Raw genomic sequence first — 25,718 nt, 5'->3', positions numbered from 1 at the left:
AATGTGGTTGGAAATTTTCATCTCCTTACAATACAGAGCTCAGTACAGTTTTCTGGTATTAATTAATGTTTTCCATAAGCTTCATAGAACACCAGCCAATTTCTTTAAGGAACCAAATGATCGGACAATGGCTCTGGATATCATTGTGACTGGTGTTCCTTTTACAGAGCCAGACTTTAAACTTCACAGAGGATGGCAGCAGACACCGTGTGAGTTGGGGATGTCTCTCCTTCTTTGGGGGACATGCCTAAAACAGGGGAGGAAGACCTAGACAAGGAACTGCTTGATCATTGGCTGACAGATCCTGGCGAAAACACACTGATACCTGCTCTGGTTCTAAGTCTTCACCAGCAGTGGTTGCTTCTGTTCTGTGGAAACAAGCCCAGGAGCAGACACAGTCTGAGCTGTGCGCCCATGATCCTGGTTTGTCCTTGGAGTATGAGGCTGGTGACTGGAGTAACCGTGTTTCTGACCTTGGGTAAGTCCTCTGTGTCTACAAGGGATGACTTGAGGGCAAAGGGCCATGAAGTGTTATTTGCTCTCTGCTCTCCCTGTGCCCTATTCAGCCTCATAACGATGGAATTGAGAACTGATCTATACATTTGCTAGGGAGCACAAACTTCTACATGACAGGTTAAATCATAGCTATGATCCCAGAAGAGCACTTAGCAGTAACCAATTTGTAGGAAATCCCTGCATTTACTGAGCAAAGGATCCATGAGATAAAGGTTATAGAGTCTCAGATTCTTGCCATGTGTCTTTGGTCTCTATATAATAAACACCAATGATATTTTGCAGGACATAGATAAAAACACTGGAATAGGGGGAGGTCCAGATAGTTATGGGAATGTTGTACACTTGATCCACAGAATTACACTGATTTGTGGTCAGGGGCTAATTTTATTTTCTTGACCCTTTAGGAACTGTGATTAATGCTAAGACCACCCAGCCCAACTCCATGGATTGTGCTGAAGGAGAAAATGTAAACCTGCCTTGTAACCACTCTACCATCAGTGGAGCTGACTATATACATTGGTATCGGCAAAATCCCAATCAGAGTCCACAGTATGTCATTCATGGCTTACGAGGCACAGTGAACAACAGCCTGGCCTCTCTGACCATAGCTTCAGACAGAAAGTCCAGCACCTTGGTCCTGCCCCAGGTCACCCTGAGAGACACCGCTGTGTACTACTGCGTCCTGAGAGGGGCACACGGGGACAGACGGGGCTGCACCTGCGCAGTATCTCTGGTGGGAAGAAGGGGGGACACAGTGGGGGAGCAGTCACGAGAGCAAATCTAGAGTCATCTGGAAGGAGAGTCAGAGAGCAGTAAGAGAGGAGGAAAATGAAGGGAAGGGAAAGGGAAGAAGATGGATAAAGAAAAGAAGAAAAAGAGGACACGGAATAAACACCTAGCTTATTAATGCAGCTGAGAAGAATTTTGAGGTGTGTCAGAATCATAATTTTAGCACAGCAATAAAGTAAAGAGGTGTTAAACTTGTTATGGCTCCTCCTCATGTCAATAAAATGTTGGTTTCAGTGTACTAGTCCCAACATAAGAAGTGGGAAACATGCAAATAATTCTCCTTGTACCAAAGGCTTCTTTCACTTGGATCCAGGGCCAAGTTCAAACTCTGATGTGTTATAGTTGCTCCACTTACCAGAAACAAACTACTCTTTCTCTGAGAAAAATCTGAAATGTTATTGTTGTTAGTCTAGGACATTCATATTTCCCATGAAGAAGTGTTTTGAAAGAAACAAAAATTAAGTGAATGACAATGTTTCACTTTCTTGGCAGGTCTGGAAATCCTGCTTCTATAAAGAGTTTTCATCATTTTTGATATTCCCTAAGCAGCCCATGGGGCTTCCCCTTTGGCTCAGCAGTAAAGAATCTGCCTGCTGCAGGAGCTGCAGGAGAGAGACAGGGGTTTGATCCCAGGGTTGGGAAGATCCCCTGGAGGAGGGCATAGCTACCCACTCCAGTATTCTTCCCTGGGGGATTCCATGGACACAAGAGCCTGGCGGACTACAGACCCTAGAGTTGCAAAGAGTTGGACATGACTGAAGTGACTTAGCATGCAGGCTTGCAAGCAGCACATGGGGCTTACCCTGGTGGCTCAGTGGTAAAGAATCTGCCTGCTAATGCAAGGGTCACAGGTTCAGTCCCTGGTTGGAGAACTGAGATCCCACATGCCTTGGAGCAACCAGGCCTACGTGCTGCTACTACTGAAGCATCCTTGAACTGTCCATCTGAATGTTAGTGCCTGCAGATCACTTCACTTTCACTGCAGTGAAAATATACAGGTCCTCATCTTCCATCCCTTTTACTCCCAAATCCACTGACAGAGAATCGATATTATTTACAAAGTCTGAGATAAGAGCACAAACTAAAATTATCTTCATATGGTTTCAAAAACACTTATTTTTCTCTAAAACAGCTTACTAAAATTAGCAAGCAGAATACAAAACTAATAATCAACAGTTTTAAAAATGTATTTATGATAGAAATTTTCTTTAAAATAATTTATTTTAAAATTATAGATGTTTTAATAAAAATAAAACTTACAATTCAGTTTTCAATGTCCAGCTAGTGGTTAAGATAACTTAAATTGCTCTTTATGCAGCCCTAGTCTAAAATAAATATATATAACTTTTTAAGTAATCAGTACCATTTTTATAGGATCTATATATATGCATTAATATGTGATATTTGTTTTTCTCTTTTTGACTTACTTCACTTTGGTTAACAGGCTCTAGTTTCATCCACCTCACTAGAACTGTTTCAAATGTGGTTTGTTTGTTTTTTTATTCGTTGGAGGCTAATTACTTCACAACATTTCAGTGGGTTTTGTCATACATTGAAATGAATTAGCCATAGAGTTACACGTATTCCCCATCCCGATCCCCCCCTCCCACCTCCCTCTCCACCCAATTCCTCTGGGTCTTCCCAGTGCACCAGGCCCCTGAGGAAACCAGATCTGAAAGAGACACGTGCACCCCAATGTTCATCGCAGCACTGTTTATAATAGCCAGGACATGGAAGCAACATAGATGCCCATCAGCAGATGAATGGATAAGGAAGCTGTGGTACATATATACCATGGAATATTACTCAGCCATTAAAAAGAATTCATTTGAATCAGTTCTAATGAGATGGATGAAACTGGAGCCCATTATACAGAGTGAAGTAAGACAGAAAGATAAATAACTGTTTCAAATGTGTTTTTTTTATGGCTGAGTAATATTCCATTGTATACAGGTACCACAACTTTATCCATTCATCTGTTGATGGACCCTATTTGCAGGACAAAAACGGAAATGCAGACATAGAGAACAGATTTTGGACACAGTAGGGGAAGGAGAAGGTGGGGTGAATTGAGGATAGCTTTGAAATGTATACATTACCATATGCAAAAGAGATAGCTCATGGGAAGTTGCTGTATGATGCAGGGAGCTCAACACGGTGCTCCGTGATAACCTAGAGGAATGGGGGGAAGGTTCAAAGGGAGGGGACGTATGTATACTTATGACTTATTTGCATCATTGTATGGCAGAAGCCAACACAACATTGTAAAGCAATTATCCTCCAATTAAAAATAAATAAATTTAAAAAATAAATAAAAAAAATACTGTTTAATCCAGCAAAGTGTTCCAGCCAATAGGGGCAACTTCCAATACTGTGCTGATCCATGAGCACCCTTTAGAACCACAGTGAGAGCATAAGAGAAACAATAGCTGAATTCTCAGCACTTCTGGGAAAAAACATTTCACTATGGAAGAAGCTACTACATCCATGTCATGTGAGAGGAAGATGGGGCTATACAGTTCATTTTTGCTTTCTTTATCCTAAAATTCTCCCAAATTCCAAATCAGAGTCTGCCTTCTCCGAAATGTTCTCAGCAAGTATCCCTTAAGTCATAAAATAACGACTTTTCTGTTTCCCACTCTCACCCGCCCCTGGCCAGCAAATTCTGTGTTGGTCGCGGTGGGGGGTGGAGTGTCCTGTAGTGTCACCTGAGCAGGATTGGTTGGGTGAGCTGATTGGCTGCAGGAGTAGGAACGACTTACGTCACTCACTCCCTCAGGCTTTAGTGAGGTGTCTTGCAGTGAAAATGTCCCAACAAGAAGAGGAAGCATCATGAAGAGGCCAGCAGGCACTGTGCTGGGGCTTCTGTTTGCCCAGGTTTGCTGTGAGTTGGGGCTGCCCCATGGGGGCATCTGAAGGATTGAGCAGCTGCTGTATTGTTAAGGGAGAGAGAGGAGCTGACAAGTCCTGCAGACTTTGTATCCTCTTCATCATCTATGGGATCCGGGAAGGAGTGGCTGGGGGGAGGGGGTGGTGGAGGCACTTTCAGGGTTTTGTAGGAGTTATGGTGACTTTCGCCTGTGACTATTTCTCTTTCCTCATCAGGTGTACGAGCGGCCGATGTGGAGCAGAGTCCCCCAGCCCTGAGTCTCCAGGAGGGAGCCAGCTACACGCTTCGGTGTAATTTTTCCACTTCCTCCCAGAGTGTGAACTGGTATCTTCAGAACCCTGCGGGCCGCCTCATCCACCTGTTTTACATTCCTTCAGGGACAAAGCAGGAAGGAAGATTAAAGGCCACCACAGTCCCTGCAGAACGCCGCAGCTCATTGCACATTTCCTCTCCGCGGACCACAGACTCGGGCACTTACTTCTGCGCTGCGCAGCACGGTGCTCCCCAGGCACCTGCAGCCTCCACACGAACCTGCAGCCGAAGCTCCAGACACGCCCTGCTGTGTAGATGAGACACATACACACACACACACACACATCAGTGTGTGCATAATGAGTCTTAATATATTTAATAAAACTGAAATTATACAGAATTTATTCTTTGACCAAGATGGAAATGATTAGAAAATCAAGTTAAAAGAAATGTTTCTAGAAACTTCAAAATATTTGGATTATATGCACTAACTTTAAAATAACTCTAGGTTAAAGAAGCAATTGCAATTGCTATTAGAAAATATTTTGAAAGTAAATATTGTGAGAGCATATTATATAAATATGTCTGAAATGCAGCTAAAATAATACATAGAAGAAAATTTATCTTTTTAAGTACTTATATTACTAAAGAAAGATGTTGAAAACCTGTTATGAAGACTCAGCAAAGATGATAGAAAAGCAAATTAAACCCAACATAAAATGAATGATGTAATAATAAAATGTTCAATTGGTGAAATACAAATAAAACCAAAGTGATAACCATGAAGCACAAATTTAGTTTTGTTAAAATGATTAATAAAATTGATATATTCCTAGGTATAATTATCAAGGGAAAAAAGAAAAAAAGATGAATTATTCATATAAATATAAGTAATAAAAAAGAGAACCATTTTACAGGCTCTATAATGTTATAAATGTAATGAAAGAATATCATTAACAAGTTTATGTCACTGAGTAAATGTGTAGAAGTAGATCCATACAGGTCAGGAAAACTTATTTTTTGACAAATGAAAAGACAGTTCAATAGAGGTAACAACATAGTCTTATGAGATAATGAGGTTGGGATGATTGTATATTCTTAGGAAATAATTGAAAATTGACATAAATATCACATCTTGTACAAAAAAGTGTGTACAGCCTCAAAATGAACCATATATCCAACTATAAAATGTAACATTAAATCTTTTAGGAAAAACATAAGAGAATATCTTCATGACCTAGGGTTAGACAAAAAGATTTTTGACATGACACCAAAAACACAATCCATGCAACATAAATAAGTTAGATTTCATCAAAATTAAAAATGTTTGCTCTGTGAAAGACACCATTAAGAGAAGGAAAAAGATAAACACAGGCTGGCAGGAAATGTTTACAAAATACAGTTTCATCAAAAAACTGTATTTAAAATACAATGAACTGTTCTAAACTCAGCAAGAAGAAACAAACAATCCAGTTGAAACCTGAACCAAAGATTCAGATGCTTTACCAAAGAGCTATGTGGAAATAAGCATATAGAGAGATGGTCAGTGTTGTTAGTAGTTAGGGAAGTGCAAATTAAGCCACAAAGAAATGCCGCTTCACATCTATCATAAAGGCTAAAATTAAAAATACTGACAATGCCAAGTTCTGGCAAAACTGCAGAGAAATTGGATCACTCATACATTGCTGGTGGGTGAGTGGTCCAGCTATTCTGGAAAACAGTCCAAGAGTTTTGCATAAGCTTAAATACTCACTTACCTTACAACTCAGCAAACCACATTCCTGGGTATTTATGCTTGAAAAATGAAAAACTTACATTCACACAAAACTCTGTACCTGAATATTCATGACAGCTATATTTGTGGTCACCAAAAGCTGGAAATTAGCCAAGGATCTTTCACTGGGTAAATGCAACTGTAATACATATGTACGATGAGATCTTATTTACAGAGTTTTCTCAATTTTCAGTAGAGTTGTGTCTCAATAAACCATTTTCAGTTGAGAATATCATAGGTGGAAAATGCATTTAATATACCTAACCTAGCTTCCCTTATATGTGCTCAACATTTATATTAGCCTACCGGTGGGAGAAATCATCTAAAATAAAGTCTATTTTATAGAAAAATATTGAAAATCTCATGTAATTTATTGAGTACTCTACTGAAAGTAGGGCTTCCCAGGTGATGCTAGTGGTAAAGAACCTGCCTGCCAATGAAGGGGACATAAAAGACACAGGTTCAATCCCTGGATAGGGAAGATTCCCCGGAGGAGGACATGGCAGCCCACTGCAGTATTCTTGCCTAGAGAATTCCATGGACAGAGGAGCCCGGTGGGCTATAGTCCATAGTATCACAAAGAGTCGGACATGACAGCAGCGACTTAGCACACACACTGAAAGTGAAAACCAGAATGGTTGTATGAGTACAGAATGCGTGTAAGTATGTCAGTTGCTTACCCTCATGATTTCAGGGCTGGCCAGGAGCTCAGCTCACTGCTGATGCCCAGAATCACCAGGGAATATCATGCCACATGTTGCTAGGATGGGAAAAGATCAAATTTAAAAATTCCAAGTATGGTTTCTACTGAATGTGTATTGCTTTCTTACCACTGGAAAGTCAAAAAGCCAAAATCAATGTCATAAGTTGGTGACAGTTTGTAGTGATTAAAAGAAACAGACTACTGATACATTTAGTAGCCAAATGGGGCTTCCTAGGTGGATCAGTGGTAAAGAATCTGCCTGTAATGCAGAAGACCTGGGTTTTATCCCTGGGTTGGGAATATTCCCTGAGAAGGAAATGGCAACTCAGTCCAGGATTTTTGCCTGGGAAATTCCATAGACGAAGGAGCCTGGTGGGCTACAGTATATGGGGTCATAAAAGAGTCAGACAGGACTTAGTGACTAAACAAATATAGCCTAGATGGATCTCAGGATGCTATGCTGAATGAAAAAAAGTCAATCTCAGAGGCGATATAGTGTATGATTACACTTATTGGATTATTATGATTATATGCATAGTATGATTCTATTTATAAAACATTCTCAAAAGGACAAAATACAGAGATGAAAAGATCAGTAGTTATTGGGGTTATAAAGAATTGCAGGTATGGGGAGGGTATGCAAAAGGGTTTCTTTAGAGAAATGGAATAATTCTGTGTCATGATTTTAGTGGTGGTACAAGAACCTATAAATGTGATAAAACTTCACAGAACTTCAAAACCAAACAGCACATATAAAAACTGATGTGTAATATTACAGTCTGTATTTTGATAAAAATTTTATCAGTACCAGTTTCATAATGTATATGTGATTACTATATTAATATATATCAACCTTTTATAGCATCATGCTGCTGCACAGGCTGCTGTGGTCATTCATGATCTCCTCTGCTTAGTTACAAAGAATTTCAAGCCCAGTGCTGCCTGTCAGCACTCAGAAGTGAAATGGGACAGAAGAGTGGATGTCTCAGATAAATACAATCTTTCCTTTCTGCTTCACTCATTCATGACTTATTTGATCTTAAATTACATGAACTGGCACTGTTTTAGAACTTGTCTGTATTTTCTTTTCTACTTGTCTATTTGCCTTTGGTTCTTTTATATTAATTCATCTATTACAGCAATGAAACCAAATGGAAGATTGACAGCTACATTCCACATGAACATGAAACCGTGTACAAAAGTTCAGTCACCAACTTCTGTGGGGTTGACATGTTGCAGTCTGTAGATATTAAGTTTTGTAAGAGTGCATTATAGTACTACAACAGAGAAAACTCCAGCATGTCTATCCTAACTTTATTTTACAAAGAGAAATAATAATGAGTGACTGACAAGTGAGACTGAATACCCTGGACCGATGAGACAGAAAATGTGACCTGATAATTCTGGGACACACAATCTAGTAAGTGCAATTCTACATTTAGAGTAACAGGATTGAACACCCTGATCCCCCTCAGTCTACTACATAAGAATCAATATCAGATTTCAAAAGAATATTTTATTCCTGTTATAATTCCATTTAAATACAAGCCACTGAGTAGACTCTGAAATTCAGATGGACTGATTTTTTAAAAATCATTTCATGTTGAAATAATTTCATTTATTGAAAAACCCAAGTAGAACCCTGGAACTGAGTAAAAAAAATAGAGAGAGAGATACATTAATTATTTTGGATAAGATTGCTTCTCATTCAGGAGACCTAAGATCTGTGAATGTTTTAAAACATTCACTAGATTCTGGATAGAGAAAAGAAAGTAAAGGCTAATGAATGAATAATCAGTAGATTATAAGCATGTTTCATAGGCTATACAAAATTATATCTTAAACAGGATGGAAAAATTATTTTACTGAATAACTACTGATGTATGTCAGTTTGTTTAATCTTCAGTTTCCCTCAGTTCAAATCTTTAATATTAATTGCTTTCTTTATGCCCCTTTTCAGGATCTGCCAAACGTAATGGCCAGGGAAAAATAGGTAGAAAAAGTAAAGATTTGTGGTGAGCCAGACAGTAGTCATATACTTAAAGCTATGGTTTTTCCAGTAGTCATGTATGGATGTGAGAGTTGGACCATAAAGAAAGCTGAGCACCAAAGAATTCATGCTTTTGAACTGTAGCATTGGAGAAAACTCTTGGGAGCCCCTTGGGCTGCAAGGAGATCAAACCAGTCCCTCCTAAAGGAAATCAGTCCTGAATATTCATTGGAAGGACTGTTACTGAAACTGAAACTCCAATACTTTGACCACCTAATGCGAAAAACTGACTCATTTGAAAAGAGTCAGTTGATGCTGAGAAAGATTGAAGGCAGGAGGAGAAGGGGGTGACAGAGGATGAGATGGTTGGAAAGCATCACCGACTCAATGGACATGACTTTGAGTCAACACTGGGAGTTGGTGATGGACAGGGAGGCCTGGTGTGCTGCAGTCCATGGGGTCGCAAAGAGTTGGACAGGACTGAGTGACTGAACTGAACTGAGAATTTTTCCATCTCTGCACAGACCATGTGGTTGATCCACATGACAAACCCCACTTCCTGTTTTGGGGGAGAGTCACAAGGAACCCACGTGCTATGTATATGTGCTCTCAGGCAATTAAAGACACTGACCTCTCAGCTTGAGGCAGAATTAAACAGATTTGTGTGGGGGAATCCATGCCTCATGCCACTCTCCAGTCTGCTCTGGGTGTTCCTGGCCTTCACCTTCTCTGGTAGGGATGCTCTCAAACATGGGTGCAGTGTTCAGGGTGAAAGGACTTCACACAGGCATGTGGTGATTCAACGGGACTTGGGGAGGAAAGGAGGACTGGAGAAGAGCAAGCATCTTATGACTTCAGTTTGGTTTGTAAATATATGGGTCCAAAATTAGTGTAATTTCTACATTATTTTGTTCATTATTTCAACTCTGTTTTCTTATTTTTTCCACAGGATCTGATGTGGCCCAGAAAGTTACTCAAGACCAGCCAGACATAACCAGTCAAGTGGGGCAGTCAGTCACTCTGAACTGTCAGTATGAAGTAAGTTGGTACATGATCTCCTACTCCATTTTGTGGTACAAACAGCTTCCCAGTGGACAGATGACTTACCTTATTCGTCAGTATTCAGAAAATGGGAATGCAAGGGACGGCCGCTACTCTATAAACTTCCAGAAAGCAGATAACTCCATTAGCCTCACCATTTCAGCCTTACAGCTGGAAGACACTGCAAAGTTCTTCTGTGCTCTCAGTCAACTCACAGTGGTTGAAGTAATGGGAAAAGCTGAACAAAAACCCCAGAGCTTAATAAGAGAGAGCCTCCCTGCTGCAGGACTCCAGCTGAAATGCACACCTGCAGATCCCAGCAAGAAATGGTAATCGTGTGGTTGCTTCATCTGTGGTCCGGATCATAGGATTTAATTCTAAATAAAAGCTTCTTCCTTGCTATTTGGTGTCCAGAGTAATATTCTCCTCTTGGATTTTTGACTTTAAATCAATCATACAGAACATGTGTAAAGTTGTCTAAACTTGCTCCATAATTAATTAAAAGTGACAGTTTCCCTAAAATACACTCACATCACAAATCTGGGTATAGTTACTTGGAATCATCATAAAAATAATTTCCTTAGTCCTTTGTTCTTAGTCTTGTGTCACTGAAGGTACAATCAAAGAAGCAGAACCACCAGTGGTGTGGAATAAGAAATTAGTTATAAAGATTAAACCTTAGGTAATTGCTAGATATGGTGGAAGAGTATATGCAAAACTGTTATCTTGGTATCTGATGTTGAGACTGAACTCATTGTTTGTCAGCTAGAGTAATATTTGTAGAAGAAAGTTGGATATAGACCAAAGCATGGACAAACTATGACTCATAATGACAAACTAGAACCATGAGGTGAATGGACACCACAAAGACACACTAAAATTTGTCTGTGTTTCACCTCCTTTAGTCTCACAGTAGTGGGTGACCTTAGGAGAAGTGGGTGTCATTTGGCATCTTGCTACATGCATACTTGGCCCAAAACAGAGAAGAGGTTTGGTGGGAAGTGAAGGAGTTGTGAATCAACAATAAGTTGAGCTATCAGATCAGCAGCAACACGAGTGAGCAACCATAGTTCCTGGAGCCCTGTACCAACACCACAAACATAGAAACTGTGGCTACTTCATCACAATCAGCTTGCAAATGTTACACAAATTTCTTTTGTGGCCAACCCTAACCAAGAACAATATGGGAAGCACTGTGTGGGAAAGACTTCCAGTTAGTTTAGATAGTACAAAGCTGCTACAGAACCCTCTTTGTTAACCTGGCATCCATCTGTACTCTTTTAACAACTTTTGAATAAAGAAAGCAAAACTATGCTTCTTGCTAATGTTGTTGCTGCTGTTCAGTCACTAAGTCGTGTCTGACTCTTTGTGACCCCGTGGACTGCAGCTTGCCAGGCTCCTCTATCCTCCACCATCTCCCAGAGTTTGCTCAAATTCATGTCCCTTGATTTGGTAATGCTATCTAACCATCTCATCCTCTGCCACCCCCTTCTCCTTTCGCGTTCAATCTTTCCCAGCATCAGGGTCTTTCCCAATGAGTGGCTCTTCTCATCAAGTGGCCAAATTACTGGAGTTTCAGCTCCAGCATTAGTCCTTCCAATGAATATTCAGGGTTGATTTCCTTTAGGATTGACTGGTTGGATCTCCTTGCAGTCCAAGGGACTCTCAAGAGTCTTTTCCAACACCACGTTTCTTGCTAATATAATGCAGTAATTCCTCCTTCAACCCCAAAGATTCTAACCTCATCCTGCAAAGATTATAGCAAATTCATTTATCCATTTGGGGGTGAAGTTATTTTGTTTTCTAGCTAAGCCACATTCTCCCATTGAATCCTTTATCTTCACTACTGAGCTATAATAAGATATAAGATTGACTTATGTTAGCATATCTTATGTTACTACAGGCAGGCAAATGGGAGAGGGGAGTTAAAACTGGTTAATGTAATACATAAATATATTCATATAAAAATGAAAAACAAATTCACATAAGTATTATTGCTCTCATTCCTGCAAATGACCACATGATTATAGCTGGTATTTACAACTACCTCTTCTATTACCCATCCCATAACCTCTTTACTCATAGTAAGCATTTCCGCTCACTGCTATACTTGATTTCCTATAAAACAGTCTCCTTATACAGAAGCAATGCTATGAGGAAAGTCATAAATTTGAATAAGCAATTCTGCAAGTCCACCACTCTGGTTTTGGCAGAAGATTGCAATTTTCACTGCAACACATTGAAGGCAAATTCAAAAGTCTATTTAAGTGGAAACAATCTTGCCAAAACCCATGGAAATTTCCCATATTGTATTCTAGGAAACATGATTAAGAATGATACTTAACTTCACATCAGAAGCAATAGAAGACCCCAAGGTAAAATATTTTTAAAGTGCTTAAAGAGAAAAAACAAACAAAACTTTCAAGGTAATATCTTATGAATATGAAAATGTATTTTTAAATTGTGTTTGTTATACATCACTACTAAGAGTTTTGAAAGTGAGTGCACAGACTGATAAACTATATTTGCAATATGTATGTTTGAAAAAGCCTCAGATGAAGATTATGTTAAACATAATATGTTAAAAGTTCCTCAAATCAATAAGAAAACAGGTAATGAGAATGACAAAATGTTGGAAAGCCAAGTGATAAATGTGATATCCAATAGCTAATAAATATATAAAAACTTTAATGAGAATAAAACCTTATCTGAGGGTTCCATCTGGGTCCTTTCAGTATTCTGAGGGTGTCAATGTGGCTAGGAGAATATGACCCCAGGGAATAGGGAAAAATAATGACTGTCTCCAGGAAAATAAGTGATTAAGTGAATTTCCTAGAAGCTTCCATCATTGAACTGATGTGGAATAAAGAGCAAACAGTAATAGGTCACAGACCTGGACATTGAAGGAGATGTAGGCTTTACTAGAACAAAGAAAGTTGGTATTTATTGAGCTTACTCTTTGTCAGGCACTGTGGTTTGCATTTCAAATTCATTGTCCAATTTAAATATAAAAATCCTGTGAGATAGGTTTTATTATTCCCATTTTTTAAATCTATGTGAAATGAGCCGAAACTCTCCTAACTGTGAAAAGCATCTCCAGCGTTTATCGCCAGCCAGAGTGTATTATTTGAGGGGCTCCTTAGGAGCAAGATTTGGACTATGGAGAAGCACTTGACCCCAGAACATAGTGGCTCGAAGTCTTAGTGGTGGAGACATTACTGGTTTAAACTAGAAGTTAAAGGGAACTAGGAAAGAAAATGCCAAACCATAGATTCAATTGCCCCAGGATCAGTAGATGAGGAAATCATCCACTAACCAGTTAACAGTGCTGGATGCTTTAGTAAGTTTCTTGTGTGCTGGGAAAAACAAGGGCTACAAGGAGATTTTATCCCTTTAACACCCTAAGCTTGTCTCCCTATCAAGACCTGTACCCCTTGTCTTTGCCTTCTCTGCTGTGATGCTTGGTTGTTGTTTAGTCACAAAGTTCTATCTGACTCATCCTCAGTGATAGTCACCTACCCACTAGGCCATCAGTGAATTCCAGCCTTTTGAGTTCTGGCTGCCTGGACTACTTGCTTGGTGTCCTGTGATAAGCACTGAATTTTGCTTCACTGCAATCCGCATGAGCAAGTGGACCCAGGAAGGTTATATATAACCTTGGGTTGGGCAACCATGGGTTGCCATCTCCTTCTCTAGGGTATCTTCCTGACCCAGGAATCGAACTTGCATCTTCTGCATTCTAGATGGATTCTTTACCACTGAGGCACCTGGGAAACCCAATATGTGTGTGTGTGTGTGTGTGTAGTGCAAAAGATAAAAGTATTTCTAGAGTTCACATTATTCTAACTCTAAAAGTCTAAGTTGGACTCTTTTTGATTTTTTTAATCTAGATGTCAACATTTCTACCTTGCAAGCCTCTTCAGGCAATATTTATTTAATTTACCTAGTGGTCAATTGGTTTGGCCTCTATTTCAAATGATTATGCTGGCTTTACAGCTCCTGCAGTTCAATTCCAGAAAAATAAATGACCCAATCAAAAAATGGGCCAAAGAACTAAACAGACATTTCTCCAAAGAAGACATACAGATGGCTAACAAACACATGAGAAGATGCTCAGCATCACTCATTATCAGAGAAATGCAAATCAAAACCACAACGAGGTACCATTACATGCCAGTCAGGATGGTTGCTATCCAAAAGTCTACAAGCAATAAATGCTGAAGAGGGTGTGGAGAAAAGGGAACCCTCTTACACTGTTGGTGGGAATGCAAATTAGTACAGCCACTTGGAGAAGAGTGTGGAGATTCCTTAAAAAACTGGAAATAGAACTGCCATATGACCCAGTAATCCCACTCCTGGGCACACATACCGAGGAAACTAGATCTGAAAGAGACACATGCACCTCAATGTTCATCGCAGCACTGTTTATAATAGCCAGGACATGGAAGCAACCTAGATGCCCATCAGCAGAGGAATGGCTAAGGAAGTTATGGTACATATACACAATGGAATATTACTCAGCCATTAAAAAGAATTCATTTGAATCAGTTCTAATGAGATGGATGAAACTGGAGCCCATTATACAGAGTGAAGTAAGCCAGAAAGATAAAGACCAATACAGTATACTAACGCATATATATGGAATTAAAAAATATGTTAACGATAACCCAATATGCAAAACAGAAAAAGAGACACAGATGTACAGAACAGACTTTTGGACTCTATGGGAGAAGGCGAGGGTGGGATGTTCTGAGAGAATAGCATTGAAACAAGTATACTATCAAAGGTGAAACAGATCGCCAGCCCAGGTTGGATGCATGAGACAAGTGCTCAGGGCTGGTGCACTGGGAAGACCCAGAGGGATGGGATGGGGAGGGAGGCGGGAGGGGGGATCGGGATGGGGAACACATGTAAATCCATGGCTGATCCATGTCAATGTATGGCAAAAACCACTATAATATTGTAAAGTAATTAGCCTCCAACTAATAAAAATACATGAAAAAAAATTATGCTGGATTTAGATTTCAGGATTCTGCCTTATTAGTTGAAGGAATGCTCCCTGCTGTTGGAGACACATGCTTCCTGGTTTAGACAAAGCCCCTCCAATATGTGGGTAAATTTACCAAGGAATTAGCAGTCTCATCAGAAATAAGCTCCATAGCAAATTAGCTTTTTGAATGTCCTTTTTTGAGCTTTTCTTGTCCTCAGAATCTTATCCTCAAGCGGTCTGATTGCTGCAAGTGGGCTGACTGCTGTGATCTGGAGGGAAAAAAAGGAAATTGATTTGTAGTGACTTCTGTGTGTTAGGGCTTCCCAGGTGGCGCTAGTGGTAAAGAACTCACTTGCCAATGCTGGAAACATACGAAATGGGGGTTCAATCCCTGGGTCGGGAAGATCTCCTGGAGGAGGGCATGGCAACCCACTGCAGTATTCTTGCCCCGAGAATCCCATGGACAGTAGAGCCTGGTCGGTTACAGTTCCTGGGGTTGCAAAGAGTCGGACACAACTAAGCAACTTTCACTATACTACACCACTGTTTATCTGGCATTCCCTGCCCAACCATCTATTCATACTTCTAAATAGGAGACGTTAATCAGGCTTTTCAGATATTCCTTTATTAACTGTAGCTGCATCTCTTTTCTTGGGAATTTAGTCAGAATTTGGCCATTGAGACGCCTTCCAATCCTGTTTCACTTTTCTTAACACAATTTAAGTTTGAGTAAGTGGAAGGCACTGCTCTGATTTTTAGCACCTACCTACCCCATACTGTTTAGGTGAGATGGATTGAGGTTGTTAGATAGCATCCCTGACTCAATGGACGTGAATTTGAGCAAACTCACGTTTGGTGGACATAGTGGAGGACAGAGGAGACTCGTGTGCCTCAGTCTACGGGTCACAAAGAGTCAAACGTGACTTAGTGATTGAACAACAACCATGCCATTTCCTTTGCTTATTTCAGTTGTTCACTGAAAAGAAGATTTTGTAGTCAGGCACCTCCAGATTCTAATATTTGAGAATGTGAAGAATGAACACTTTGTAGAGAAATCAGTTTCTGTGACTGACACTGTCTTTCTGAACAGGAGTGAGCAGCTGCTTGACTGTGGAACAGTGTCCTGCCTCGCTGTGGGTTCAGGAAGGAGAGAGCGCCAATTTCACCTGCAGTTTCCCTTCCAGCTCTTTCTATGCTTCACACTGGTACAGATGGGAACCTGCAAAGGGCCCCAGGAACCTGTTTGTAGTGAGTGTAAATGGGGATGAAAAGAAGCGAGGACGAGTGAGAGTCACTCTGAACACTAAGGAGGGTGATAGCTCCATGTACACTGGAGGATCCCATTGGAAAAGACCCTGATGCTGAGAAAAATCGAGGGCAGGAGGAGAAGATCACGACAAAGGATGAGATAGTTGGATGGCATCACTGACTCAATGAACACATGAGTGAAAGTTGCACATGTCCTAGTCTTTGCAACCCCACAGACTATACAGTCCATGGAATTCTCCAGGCCAGAACACTGAAGTGAGTAGTCTTTCCCTTCTCCAGGGGATCTTCCCAACCCAGGGATCGAACCCAGGTCTCCCGAACTGCAGGAGGATTCTTTACCAGCTGAGCCACCAGGGAAGCCCAAGGATACTGGAGTGGGTGGCCTATCCCTTCTCTAGCAGATCTTCCCAACCCAGGAATCCGTGTGGGTCTTCTGCATTGTGGGTGGATTCTTTACCAGCTGAACTACCAGGGAACATAAGTTTGAGCATATTGGGAGATAACAAAGGACAGGGAAGCCTGGCATGCTGTTGTCCATGACATCACAAAGAGTCAGACACAACTTAGTGACTGAACAACAACAACAACAATTTAATATGCAAACCCCAGAGAACACTCTTATCAGCTTAGAGTGGGAAGAAATTTAAGCCTAGGGAGGAACAGGGAGGAAATGGGGGCACAAAAGACCCAATAGGAACTTTGCTCCAATTTTTGACCTCCAGGGCATGAGGTTGCATTAACTGGAAATGTCACCACTAATAAAAGCTCCCTTTCACATCTATGAGATTCTGTACCTCACAGTTCACTGAGTTGCACATTTGAACAGGTTCAACACCAGGAGCAGTGATTATCAAGGAAGCATCTCTTACTGATAGTCACTAGAACTTGCTTGCATGGGGATCTTTTGAATCTCAGATTTCCCTGTAATAGGACTCAGTGCACTCTGGCACATTCCTTCCTTCGCAGGGGAGATCTTCCGCAATATGACTCTCAGCTTCCTTCCTCTATAGCCATGTTCTCTACCACCCTTCTCCTGTTGGGAATGTTCTTCATAGGGAATCAGTAACATTATATTCCATGCTCCTGCCTCTACAGAACAGAGTTCTGGTTGAAATCTGAATAGAGACATTGTCTCCTTATAGGTAGGTCTGTCCTGGTCTCACTGATTCAGCATTGCTGTTGCAGAAAGTACTGGAGCCCAGTCAGTGACCCGCCTGACAGCCACATCACTGGCTCTCAGGGGCCCCCTGAAGTGGAGATGCAACTATTCCTCCCTCTAGGGAACTTCCCTATCTCTTCTTGTATGTCCAGACAATACAGTAGGAAGGAAAAAAGGTTTGTTTTATTTAGAGGTTGTCTGTAACAGGCATTCTAGGTTAAACACATTTTCATGCAAAGTTCCAAGTGACCCGCTCAGATTGCCCCTCTCCTCTTTTCTAATTCAACTTCTCTAATACCCACTGGGTGCCCAATAATAGTTATTGATTCTAATCAACTTTATTTTTCTACACCATTTCCCACAGTTCCTTTAGTAAACATTTGCCGTAATCTCGAACTGTTCATCTGATCCTCGTGCCTGCAGATCACTTCAATTTTATCTCAGTGAAAATATATGGGTCCTCATTTTCCATGCTTTTTACCTCAAAATCCATATACACAGAACCATTATTATTCATAGAGTTGGAGAAAAAGCAAAGACTTGTCTTTCATAAGTTTTAAAAACCCTTATTTTTCTCTTAAAATAACCTAGTAGAGGCAAAAGACAGAATAAAAAATAACAATAGTTAACAGTTAAACTGTATTTTGTGTAAAATAGATAACTAATGGGAAGTTGCAATATAACAGGGAGCCCATACTGGTGCTCTGTGAGGAACTAGAGCATTGGAGGGAGTCTCAAGAGGGAGGGGAGATACACACATGTGTGTATGTATATATATGTATATATGTATATATGTATATGTATATGTATATACACATACATATACATATATATACATATACACACATACATAGATACATTTATAAAATGCTGACTGATTCACTTTGTTTTACAGCAGAAACTGACCCAACAATGTAAAACAATTATCCTCTAATTAAAAAGATAATAATAAAATTTACTTAAACATGAAATTTTATTTAAAATTTATTTTTAAATTACATGTTTTTAAATTAATTTATTATCTTAATTGGAGGATAGTTATTCTGCCATATTGTGGTGGTTTTTGCTGTACTTCGACATGAATGAGTTTTAACAAATATAAACATAAAGCTATTAGTTTTAATAAAAATAAAGCTATTTACAATTCTACTTTCAATGCTCATCAAGTGACAAAAAATAATGTCACTGTTTATGTAGGTTCAGTCTAAAATAAATATATATATATGTTAAAAGTAAACCTGTCTAATATTGCAAAATGTTCCATCGAAGACTGTTATGAATACTATGTTGATTCATGAGCACCCTTCAGAATCACAGGTGAGTGCATAAGAAATGCCAAAGGGAAGAGAAAAAAAAAAAAAAAAAAGGCTCCTGAGAACTTCTGGGAAATAAAATTTCATTTTGCAAGAATCTCCTGCATCCATGCCAGCTAGATAATTAACGTTTATTTTCTCTTCCTTAAAATTCTCCACAAATTCAAATCAGAGTCTGCCTTCATTGCAATGTTGTTAGAAAATGACCCTAAAGTCCTAAAATAATGACTTTCTATTTCTCACTCCCCTCACTCCTCTTTAGTCCATTCTGAAATGGTTGAGGTGGGAGGTTGGGGCTTCCTGTCATAAAGCGAGGGCCTGAGCAGGACTTGTTGGGTGAGCTGATTGGCTGCAGAAGCAGGAACATTTCCACAGCAGCTTATGACACTCTCTCCCTCAGGGTTTAGTGAAGTATCTTACAGTGAAAACGTCTCAGTAAGAAGAGGAGGCATCATGAAGAGGCTAGCAGGCACTGTGCTGGGGCTTTTGTTTGCCCAGGTTTGCTGTGAGTTGGGGCTGCCCCATGGGGGCATCTGAAGGATTGAGCAGCTGCTGTATTGTTAAGGGAGAGAGAGGAACTGACAAGTCCTGCAGACTTTCTATCTTTCTCATCATCTATGGGATCAGCGGAGGGGCGGGTGGGAGAATGGTGGAGGCACTTTTAGGGTTTTGTAGGAGTTACGGTGACTTTTGCCTGTGACTATTTCTCTTTCCTCATCAGGTGTGCGAGGGGCCGATGTGGAGCAGAGTCCCCCAGCCCTGAGTCTCCAGCAGGGAGCCAGCTACACGCTTCGGTGTAATTTTTCCACTTCCCCAATGAGTGTGAATTGGTATCTTCAGAACCCTGGGGGCCGCCTCATCCACCTGTTTTACATTCCTTCAGGGACAAAGCAGGAAGGAAGATTAAAGGCCACCACAGTCCCTGCAGAACGCCGCAGCTCATTGCACATTTCCTCTCCGCGGACCACAGACTCGGGGACTTACTTCTGCGCTGCGCAGCACGGTGCTCCCCAGGCACCTGCAGCCTCTACACGAACCCGCCCGGGCTCAGCCCCTCCTCCAGCCTCAGTCACACCGTGGGCCCCACAGGGCATTTGCAGTGCTTAGTATTCCTTACGGACATTGGTATACGTATAACCACAAACGCTTTTTAGCCCGACAGATTTGTGTTGGTCTTTCCCCTTCTCAGTCTATCTCCTTCTGCACTAGACCCTCTAACTTGCAACTAAAAAAGTAGTTGATAAGAGGACAGAGTTAAAATAAATGCTTCCCACAGTATGCCCAACTCCAAAACAGTAAACATTGAAAGCGAGTAAAAGAAGAGAGAAATCTCTCCAGTAAAGATATTATCCAGCTTGGTCGGGTGTCTCAAGAATGTTCAGATCTGTCTCACTGCGATGTAACCCAACAGGCAACTGCAAGCACTGGTATCCCATCCTATGAGTGCAGCAAAGTGAACAGAAAAGATTTGCTCAATGTTTAATATGAATTTGACCACTTACAAAATATTTCTTATAGTTCTGGATTCAAGAAATCTAAAATCAGTTTCGCTGTCTATAGCCAAGGTCTTGGCGGGGCTGATTCCTTCCAGATTCTCTGAGGAAGAATCTGTTTCCTTTCCTTTTGTAGCTTCTGGAGACCACTTGGATCCATGGCTCAAGAACCCCTTCTTGAATCACTCCAAAAATGGCCATTCAGGTTCTATGCCCAGTTTTTAATCAGACTGTGTTTTTGTTATTGAGGTACATAATGTCTTTGTGTATTTTGGATATTGATCCCTTATTGCAAATATCTACTCCCCATCAGTAGTTTGCCTTTTATTTTTGTTGATGGTTTCGTTGCTGTGCTTTAGATTTTAATTTGATTCAGTTCAATTCAGTCACTCAGTTGTGTCCGACTCTTTGTAACCCCATGAATTGCAGCACATCAGGCCTCCCTGCGGGGAGCCGGCCTGCTCAAGGCGCAAATAGGCCCTGGGAAAAGGCCTTCAAAGAGGCCATTCCCTGTCCCGCCACCCCATGATAAAGTAGTAAAATATTTGCTGGGCCTCCTTTGTTTTTCCTTGAGAAAAACGTAGTAGTGACCTTCACTTAGTAGTTTATTTTGGGAATGCCAAAAACAAGATGTAAGCTTCTGCAATCATTTAAAACAAAGAATTGTATTGATGTGACAAACACCAGATGGCATTTTTTATGAATTATGTTTTCTGCTTGTACTAGTATAAAGGTAGCTGTTCTACTCAATAAAATTGCTGACTTGCCTAAAGAACATTCAGCCCTCTCGACCCCATCCTTTACTATCATCTTTTTTTTCTCAGGCTTCCGTGTGGTTGCGGTCGGGACTTGTTCATTTTGCTGGCTGGTCCCGGCACCTCCCTGTCCATCACCAACTCCCGGAGTTCACCCAAACTCATGTGAATCGAGTTGGTGATGCCATCCAACCATCTCATCCTCTGTCTTCCCCTTCTTCTCCTGCCCCCAATCCCTCCCAGCATCAGGGTCTTTTCCAATGAGTCAACTCTTCGCATGAGGTAGCCAAATATTGGAGTTTCAGCCTAAGCATGAGTCCTTCCAAAGAACACCCAGGACTGGTCTCCTTTAGAATAGACTGGTTGGATCTCCTTGCACTCCAAGGGACTCTCAAGAATCTTCTCCAACACCACACTTCAAAAGCATCAATTTTTCAGCGCTCCGCTTTCTTCACAGTCCAACTCTCACATCCATACATGACCACTGGAAAAACCATAGCCTTGACTAGACAGACCTTTGTTGGCAAAGTAATACCTCTGCTTTTTTTTTTTATACCTCTGCTTTTTAATAAGCTATTTAGGTTGGTTATAACTTTCCTTCCAAGGAGGAAGCGTCTTTTAATTTCATGGCTGCAATCACCATCTGCAGTGATTTTGGAGCCCAAAAAATTAAAGTCTGACACTGCTTCCACTGTCTCCCCATCTATTTCCCAGGAGTGATGGGACCAGATGCCATGATCTTAGTTTTCTGAATGTTGATTTATGTTAGCTTGATTAGGTCCCTTTTATTTATTTTTCCTTTTGTTGCCCTTGCCTTTGAGACAGGAAAAAAGTATTGCAAAGAGAAATGTCAATGAGCATACTGCCTATATTTTCTTTCTCAAGTTTTAAAAGTTTCAGGTCTTACATTTTGGTGTTTAATCCATTTTGAGTTTATATTTGTATACGTTGTGAGAAAATGTTCTAATTTTAGTCTTTTCCCCATTTCAAGAAGCTATATCAAATCATTGAGTAATATCTTTACATGGCCGCAGAGGGGCAACACTGCTTCAGGGACAATTAACTTTTGTCCCACATATACAGATTCTTCAACTAGCCAGAAAGGATCCTTTAAATATCTGTTAAACTTTTACCTCCAACTTTGCTTCAATTTACATCTCTGAATCTTATATGTAAGTAGGTATCTATCCATCTACCTAAATAGTATCTCTGTATATTTTAGTCTAACAGTTTGAAAAATATGGCTTTGAAAATTAATATTTCTTTGAACAGCATGTTTTATCCTTTGGCATTAAGGCCATATTAGTTTCTCTAATATAAATTTATAATGTTTTCACCCAGATATACCCCAGACTTCAATCATACTAAGTTAATCAGTGCCAGAATTCCCTTACCCCATTCTTTACTAAGAAATATATTGTAAGTTTCAGTTCAAGCAACTCCTCCATCAGAACTACTCTGACTGAGTCCAGAAGTGAGCCCATTATCATTTTCTTGGGTTCATCATATAGAAACACATTTCTTTTTAGTAGCTTTTATCTGAATGTACTTGTATTGGGAGCGGATTGACTGAAGATTGCTACTTCTGTTTCTTTCTTGAATGAGACCCAAGGATGACCATTTTAGGCACTAGTAAATATATATTGAAGACGTGCATGGATGAATGAATAAATAAAAAATAAAACACACCAAAAATTCAACAAACAATAAAAAATCCCCTTAGAGAGCTGAAGTAGATGGAAATAGATTGAGGAGTGGGAATGGTTATTATTGTCTCCTGTTGAACTGTGATGATGTTTTTCTTTGATAGTGTCTGAGATGACATCAAATACAGAGAAAACAAACTCTTAAAAAAAAACGAGCTCCTTAATTTCTGTTTCTCTACCTTGATGTGTTGACCTCTAAAGCCAAATTGTTTCTTAACATTTTTGTATTTTACCTGTGAGAATAAGGTGTAACTCAGTATGAGAACTATCAAAAATGTCTCATTACTGAATGATCATGGTCCCATATCTTCTGAATTCTGCAGAATTTTCCTAGCTAATCTTATCAATTTGAAGACAAAAGATTCTCCAGAACAAATTATTCCAGTGCCTCTCAATTTATTTTCTCCATGCTTATTCTGGAAACATTTTATTTGCCTGATTTATATTTTATAAGAAGTATAAATTGAAATTGATCTAATTATATTTTATTAATTCTTAGGATCATGTAAAGTGTGGAAACCCCGAACGATGGTGTTAAAATGTAAATTCCATCAGGGCAAAAGGACTATGTATCTTTATGCTCTGCTCCATAAACTTTGCTTGTAATGATATATTATGCCCCCTGTGTATCCTCAATAGACTTTAATTAGTATTTGTAATAAAAAAGAAATGCTCCCTACATACTAATCTTCTGACTTCATGGGAGTCTCTCTCTTCCCCATTGTAAAATAACACTAGTTCTATTAAAACATCAAACTGTCCTGATACATGATTTTTAACCTTCTAGGAGGGGTAAGGAAAAGGAAGAAGGGGATAGTGTGAGAGAAATTCTCACCTGCACTTTTATCCTTGTAGGGGGTCATTTCAGATTCCCAATGAATTTAATTTTCAGTGATTCTAATTTAGCACAGAATGAGAAATACTACTTTTGAGCTAGGGGTTTAAGAGAAAGCCCTTGTGAGAGGGTGGGGCCTACTGAAAGAATAAAAGCAGGTGTGAACTTAACGTCAGAGCTCTAGCTGGCTGAGAAGAGCAGAAGAGGAACTGAAGTTGCCACTGAGCACTGGTGCCAGAAACAATGGACAAGATACTGGGAGCATCACTTACGGTTCTGTGGCTTCAACGAGGCTGTGAGTTGTGGAGGAGAAAATCTAGGATATCTCATTAATTAGGGGGACTGGGAAAACTGGGTTACAAACAAGTTCATGCAGATAGAAACTTTAAGAAATAAACATATGTCTGTGGAACTGATGGCTTTTTATCTCTTTAAGTGGGGGTGAGTGGCCAACAGGAGGAAAAAAGTGACCAAGAGCAGGTGAAAGAGAGCCCTTAATCTTTGACAGTCCAGAAAGGAGAGATTTCCATTCTGAACTGTAGTTATGAGGATTTTTTTTTTTTTTTTTTTTTTTTTTTACTACTTCCTATGGTACTGGCAATACCCTTATAAAGGCCTTGCATTCTTGATAGCCATACATTCGGTTGTGAATGAAATGGAAGAGGGAAGATTCACAGGGAAGTTTTCCTAAATAAGAGTCCCAGACAGCTCTCATTGCACATCACAACTGCCTTGCCTGGAGACTCAGCCACCTACTTCTGTGCATCAAGTGCACAGTGCTCCCCAGGTACCTGCAGCCTGTACCCAAACCTACAGCCGAGGCTCCAGTCACACCCTCACACACAGACACATACAATTTGTTTGTGCATAAAAAGTCTTAATATATTGAAGAAAACTGACATTATACAGAATTTATTTTTTGACCAAAATGGAAATGATATGGATCAAGTGCAAAGAGATATCTCTAGAAACTCCCAAATATTTGATACATATTTAAATCTTCTAACTTTAAATAAGCCTAAGATCATGGCATCTGGTCCCATCACTTCATGGGAAATATATGGGAAGACAGTGGAAACAGTGTCAGACTTTAATTTTTTGGGCTCCAAAATCACTGCAGATGGTGATTGCAGCCATGAAATTAAAAGACACTTCCTCCTTGGAAGGAAAGTTATGACCAACCTAGATAGCATATTAAAAAGCAGAGACATTACTTTGCCAACAAAGGTCTGTCTAGTCAAGGCTATGGTTTTTCCAGTGGTCATGTATGGATGTGAGAGTTGGACTGTGAAGAAAGCGGAGCGCTGAAAAATTGATGCTTTTGAAGTGTGGTGTTGGAGAAGACTCTTGAGAGAGTCCCTTGGAGTGCAAGGAGATCCAACCAGTCCATCCTAAAGGAGATCAGTCCTGGGTGTTCTTTGGAAGGACTGATGCTGAAGCTGAAACTCCAATATTTGGCCACCTCATGCGAAGAGTTGACTCATTGGAAAAGACCCTGATGCTGGGAGGGATTGGGGGCAGGAGGAGAAGGGGAAGACAGAGGATGAGATGGTTGGATTGCATCACTGACCCGAAGGACATGGGTTTGAGTAAACTCCGGGAGTTGGTGATGGACAGGGAGGCCTGGTGTGCTGCGATTCATGGGGTCGCAAAGAATCAGACACAACTGAGTGACTGAACTGAACTGAACTGAAGTTAAAAAAAAATTACAATGGATGCTAGAAGATATTTTGAAAATAAATGTTGGGAGAGCACACTATATAAACATTCATGAGATGCAGCTAAAATAACACATAGAAGGAAATTTACCTTTTAAAATACTTATATTAATGAAGAAAAAATGTTGATAGACTACTCTCAAGGTTTTCAGGAAAAGATGATAGAAAAGCAAATTTAACCCAACATAAACTTATAGAAGCAAATAATAAAATGTCCAAATGGTGAAATACAAAGAAAACTATGGAGATAACCATGAAATCAGTCAGTTCAGTCTTTGCAACCCCAAGGACTGTAGCATACCAGGCTTCTCTCTCCATCACCAGCTCCCGGAGGTTGCTCAAACTCATGTCTATCAGGATGGTGATGTCATCCAACCATCTCATCCTCTGTAGTCTCCTTCTCCTCCTGCCTTCAATCTTTCCCAGCAACAGGGTCTTTTCCAATGAGTCAGTTCTTCATATCAAGTGGCCAAAGTATTGGAGCTTCAGCTTCGGGATGAGCCCTTCCAATGAATATTCAGGACT

General features: G+C 40.2%; 3 gene segments (V, D, J or C); all 3 read left to right on the top strand.

Moving 5' to 3' along the window:
• The first annotated feature begins 4,137 nt into the window (after nt 1-4,137).
• Nucleotides 4,138-4,766, top strand: LOC136172529 (T cell receptor alpha variable 22-like). The segment is given in 2 exon segments: nt 4,138-4,189; nt 4,411-4,766. Coding segments are annotated over 2 exon segments (408 nt in total).
• A 4,831-nt stretch (nt 4,767-9,597) lies between these two features.
• LOC136172528 (T cell receptor delta variable 1-like) lies at nt 9,598-10,288 on the top strand. The segment is given in 2 exon segments: nt 9,598-9,646; nt 9,864-10,288. Coding segments are annotated over 2 exon segments (474 nt in total).
• An 8,851-nt stretch (nt 10,289-19,139) lies between these two features.
• LOC136172527 (T cell receptor alpha variable 22-like) lies at nt 19,140-19,793 on the top strand. The segment is given in 2 exon segments: nt 19,140-19,191; nt 19,408-19,793. Coding segments are annotated over 2 exon segments (438 nt in total).
• The last annotated feature ends 5,925 nt before the right edge of the window (nt 19,794-25,718 follow it).

The sequence above is a fragment of the Muntiacus reevesi genome, chromosome 7 (genome assembly GCF_963930625.1).
Source record: "Muntiacus reevesi chromosome 7, mMunRee1.1, whole genome shotgun sequence".
NCBI lineage: Eukaryota > Metazoa > Chordata > Mammalia > Artiodactyla > Cervidae > Muntiacus > Muntiacus reevesi.
The sequence above is the reverse complement of the archived record's forward strand: the minus strand, read 5'-3'. Positions and strand labels throughout refer to the sequence as shown.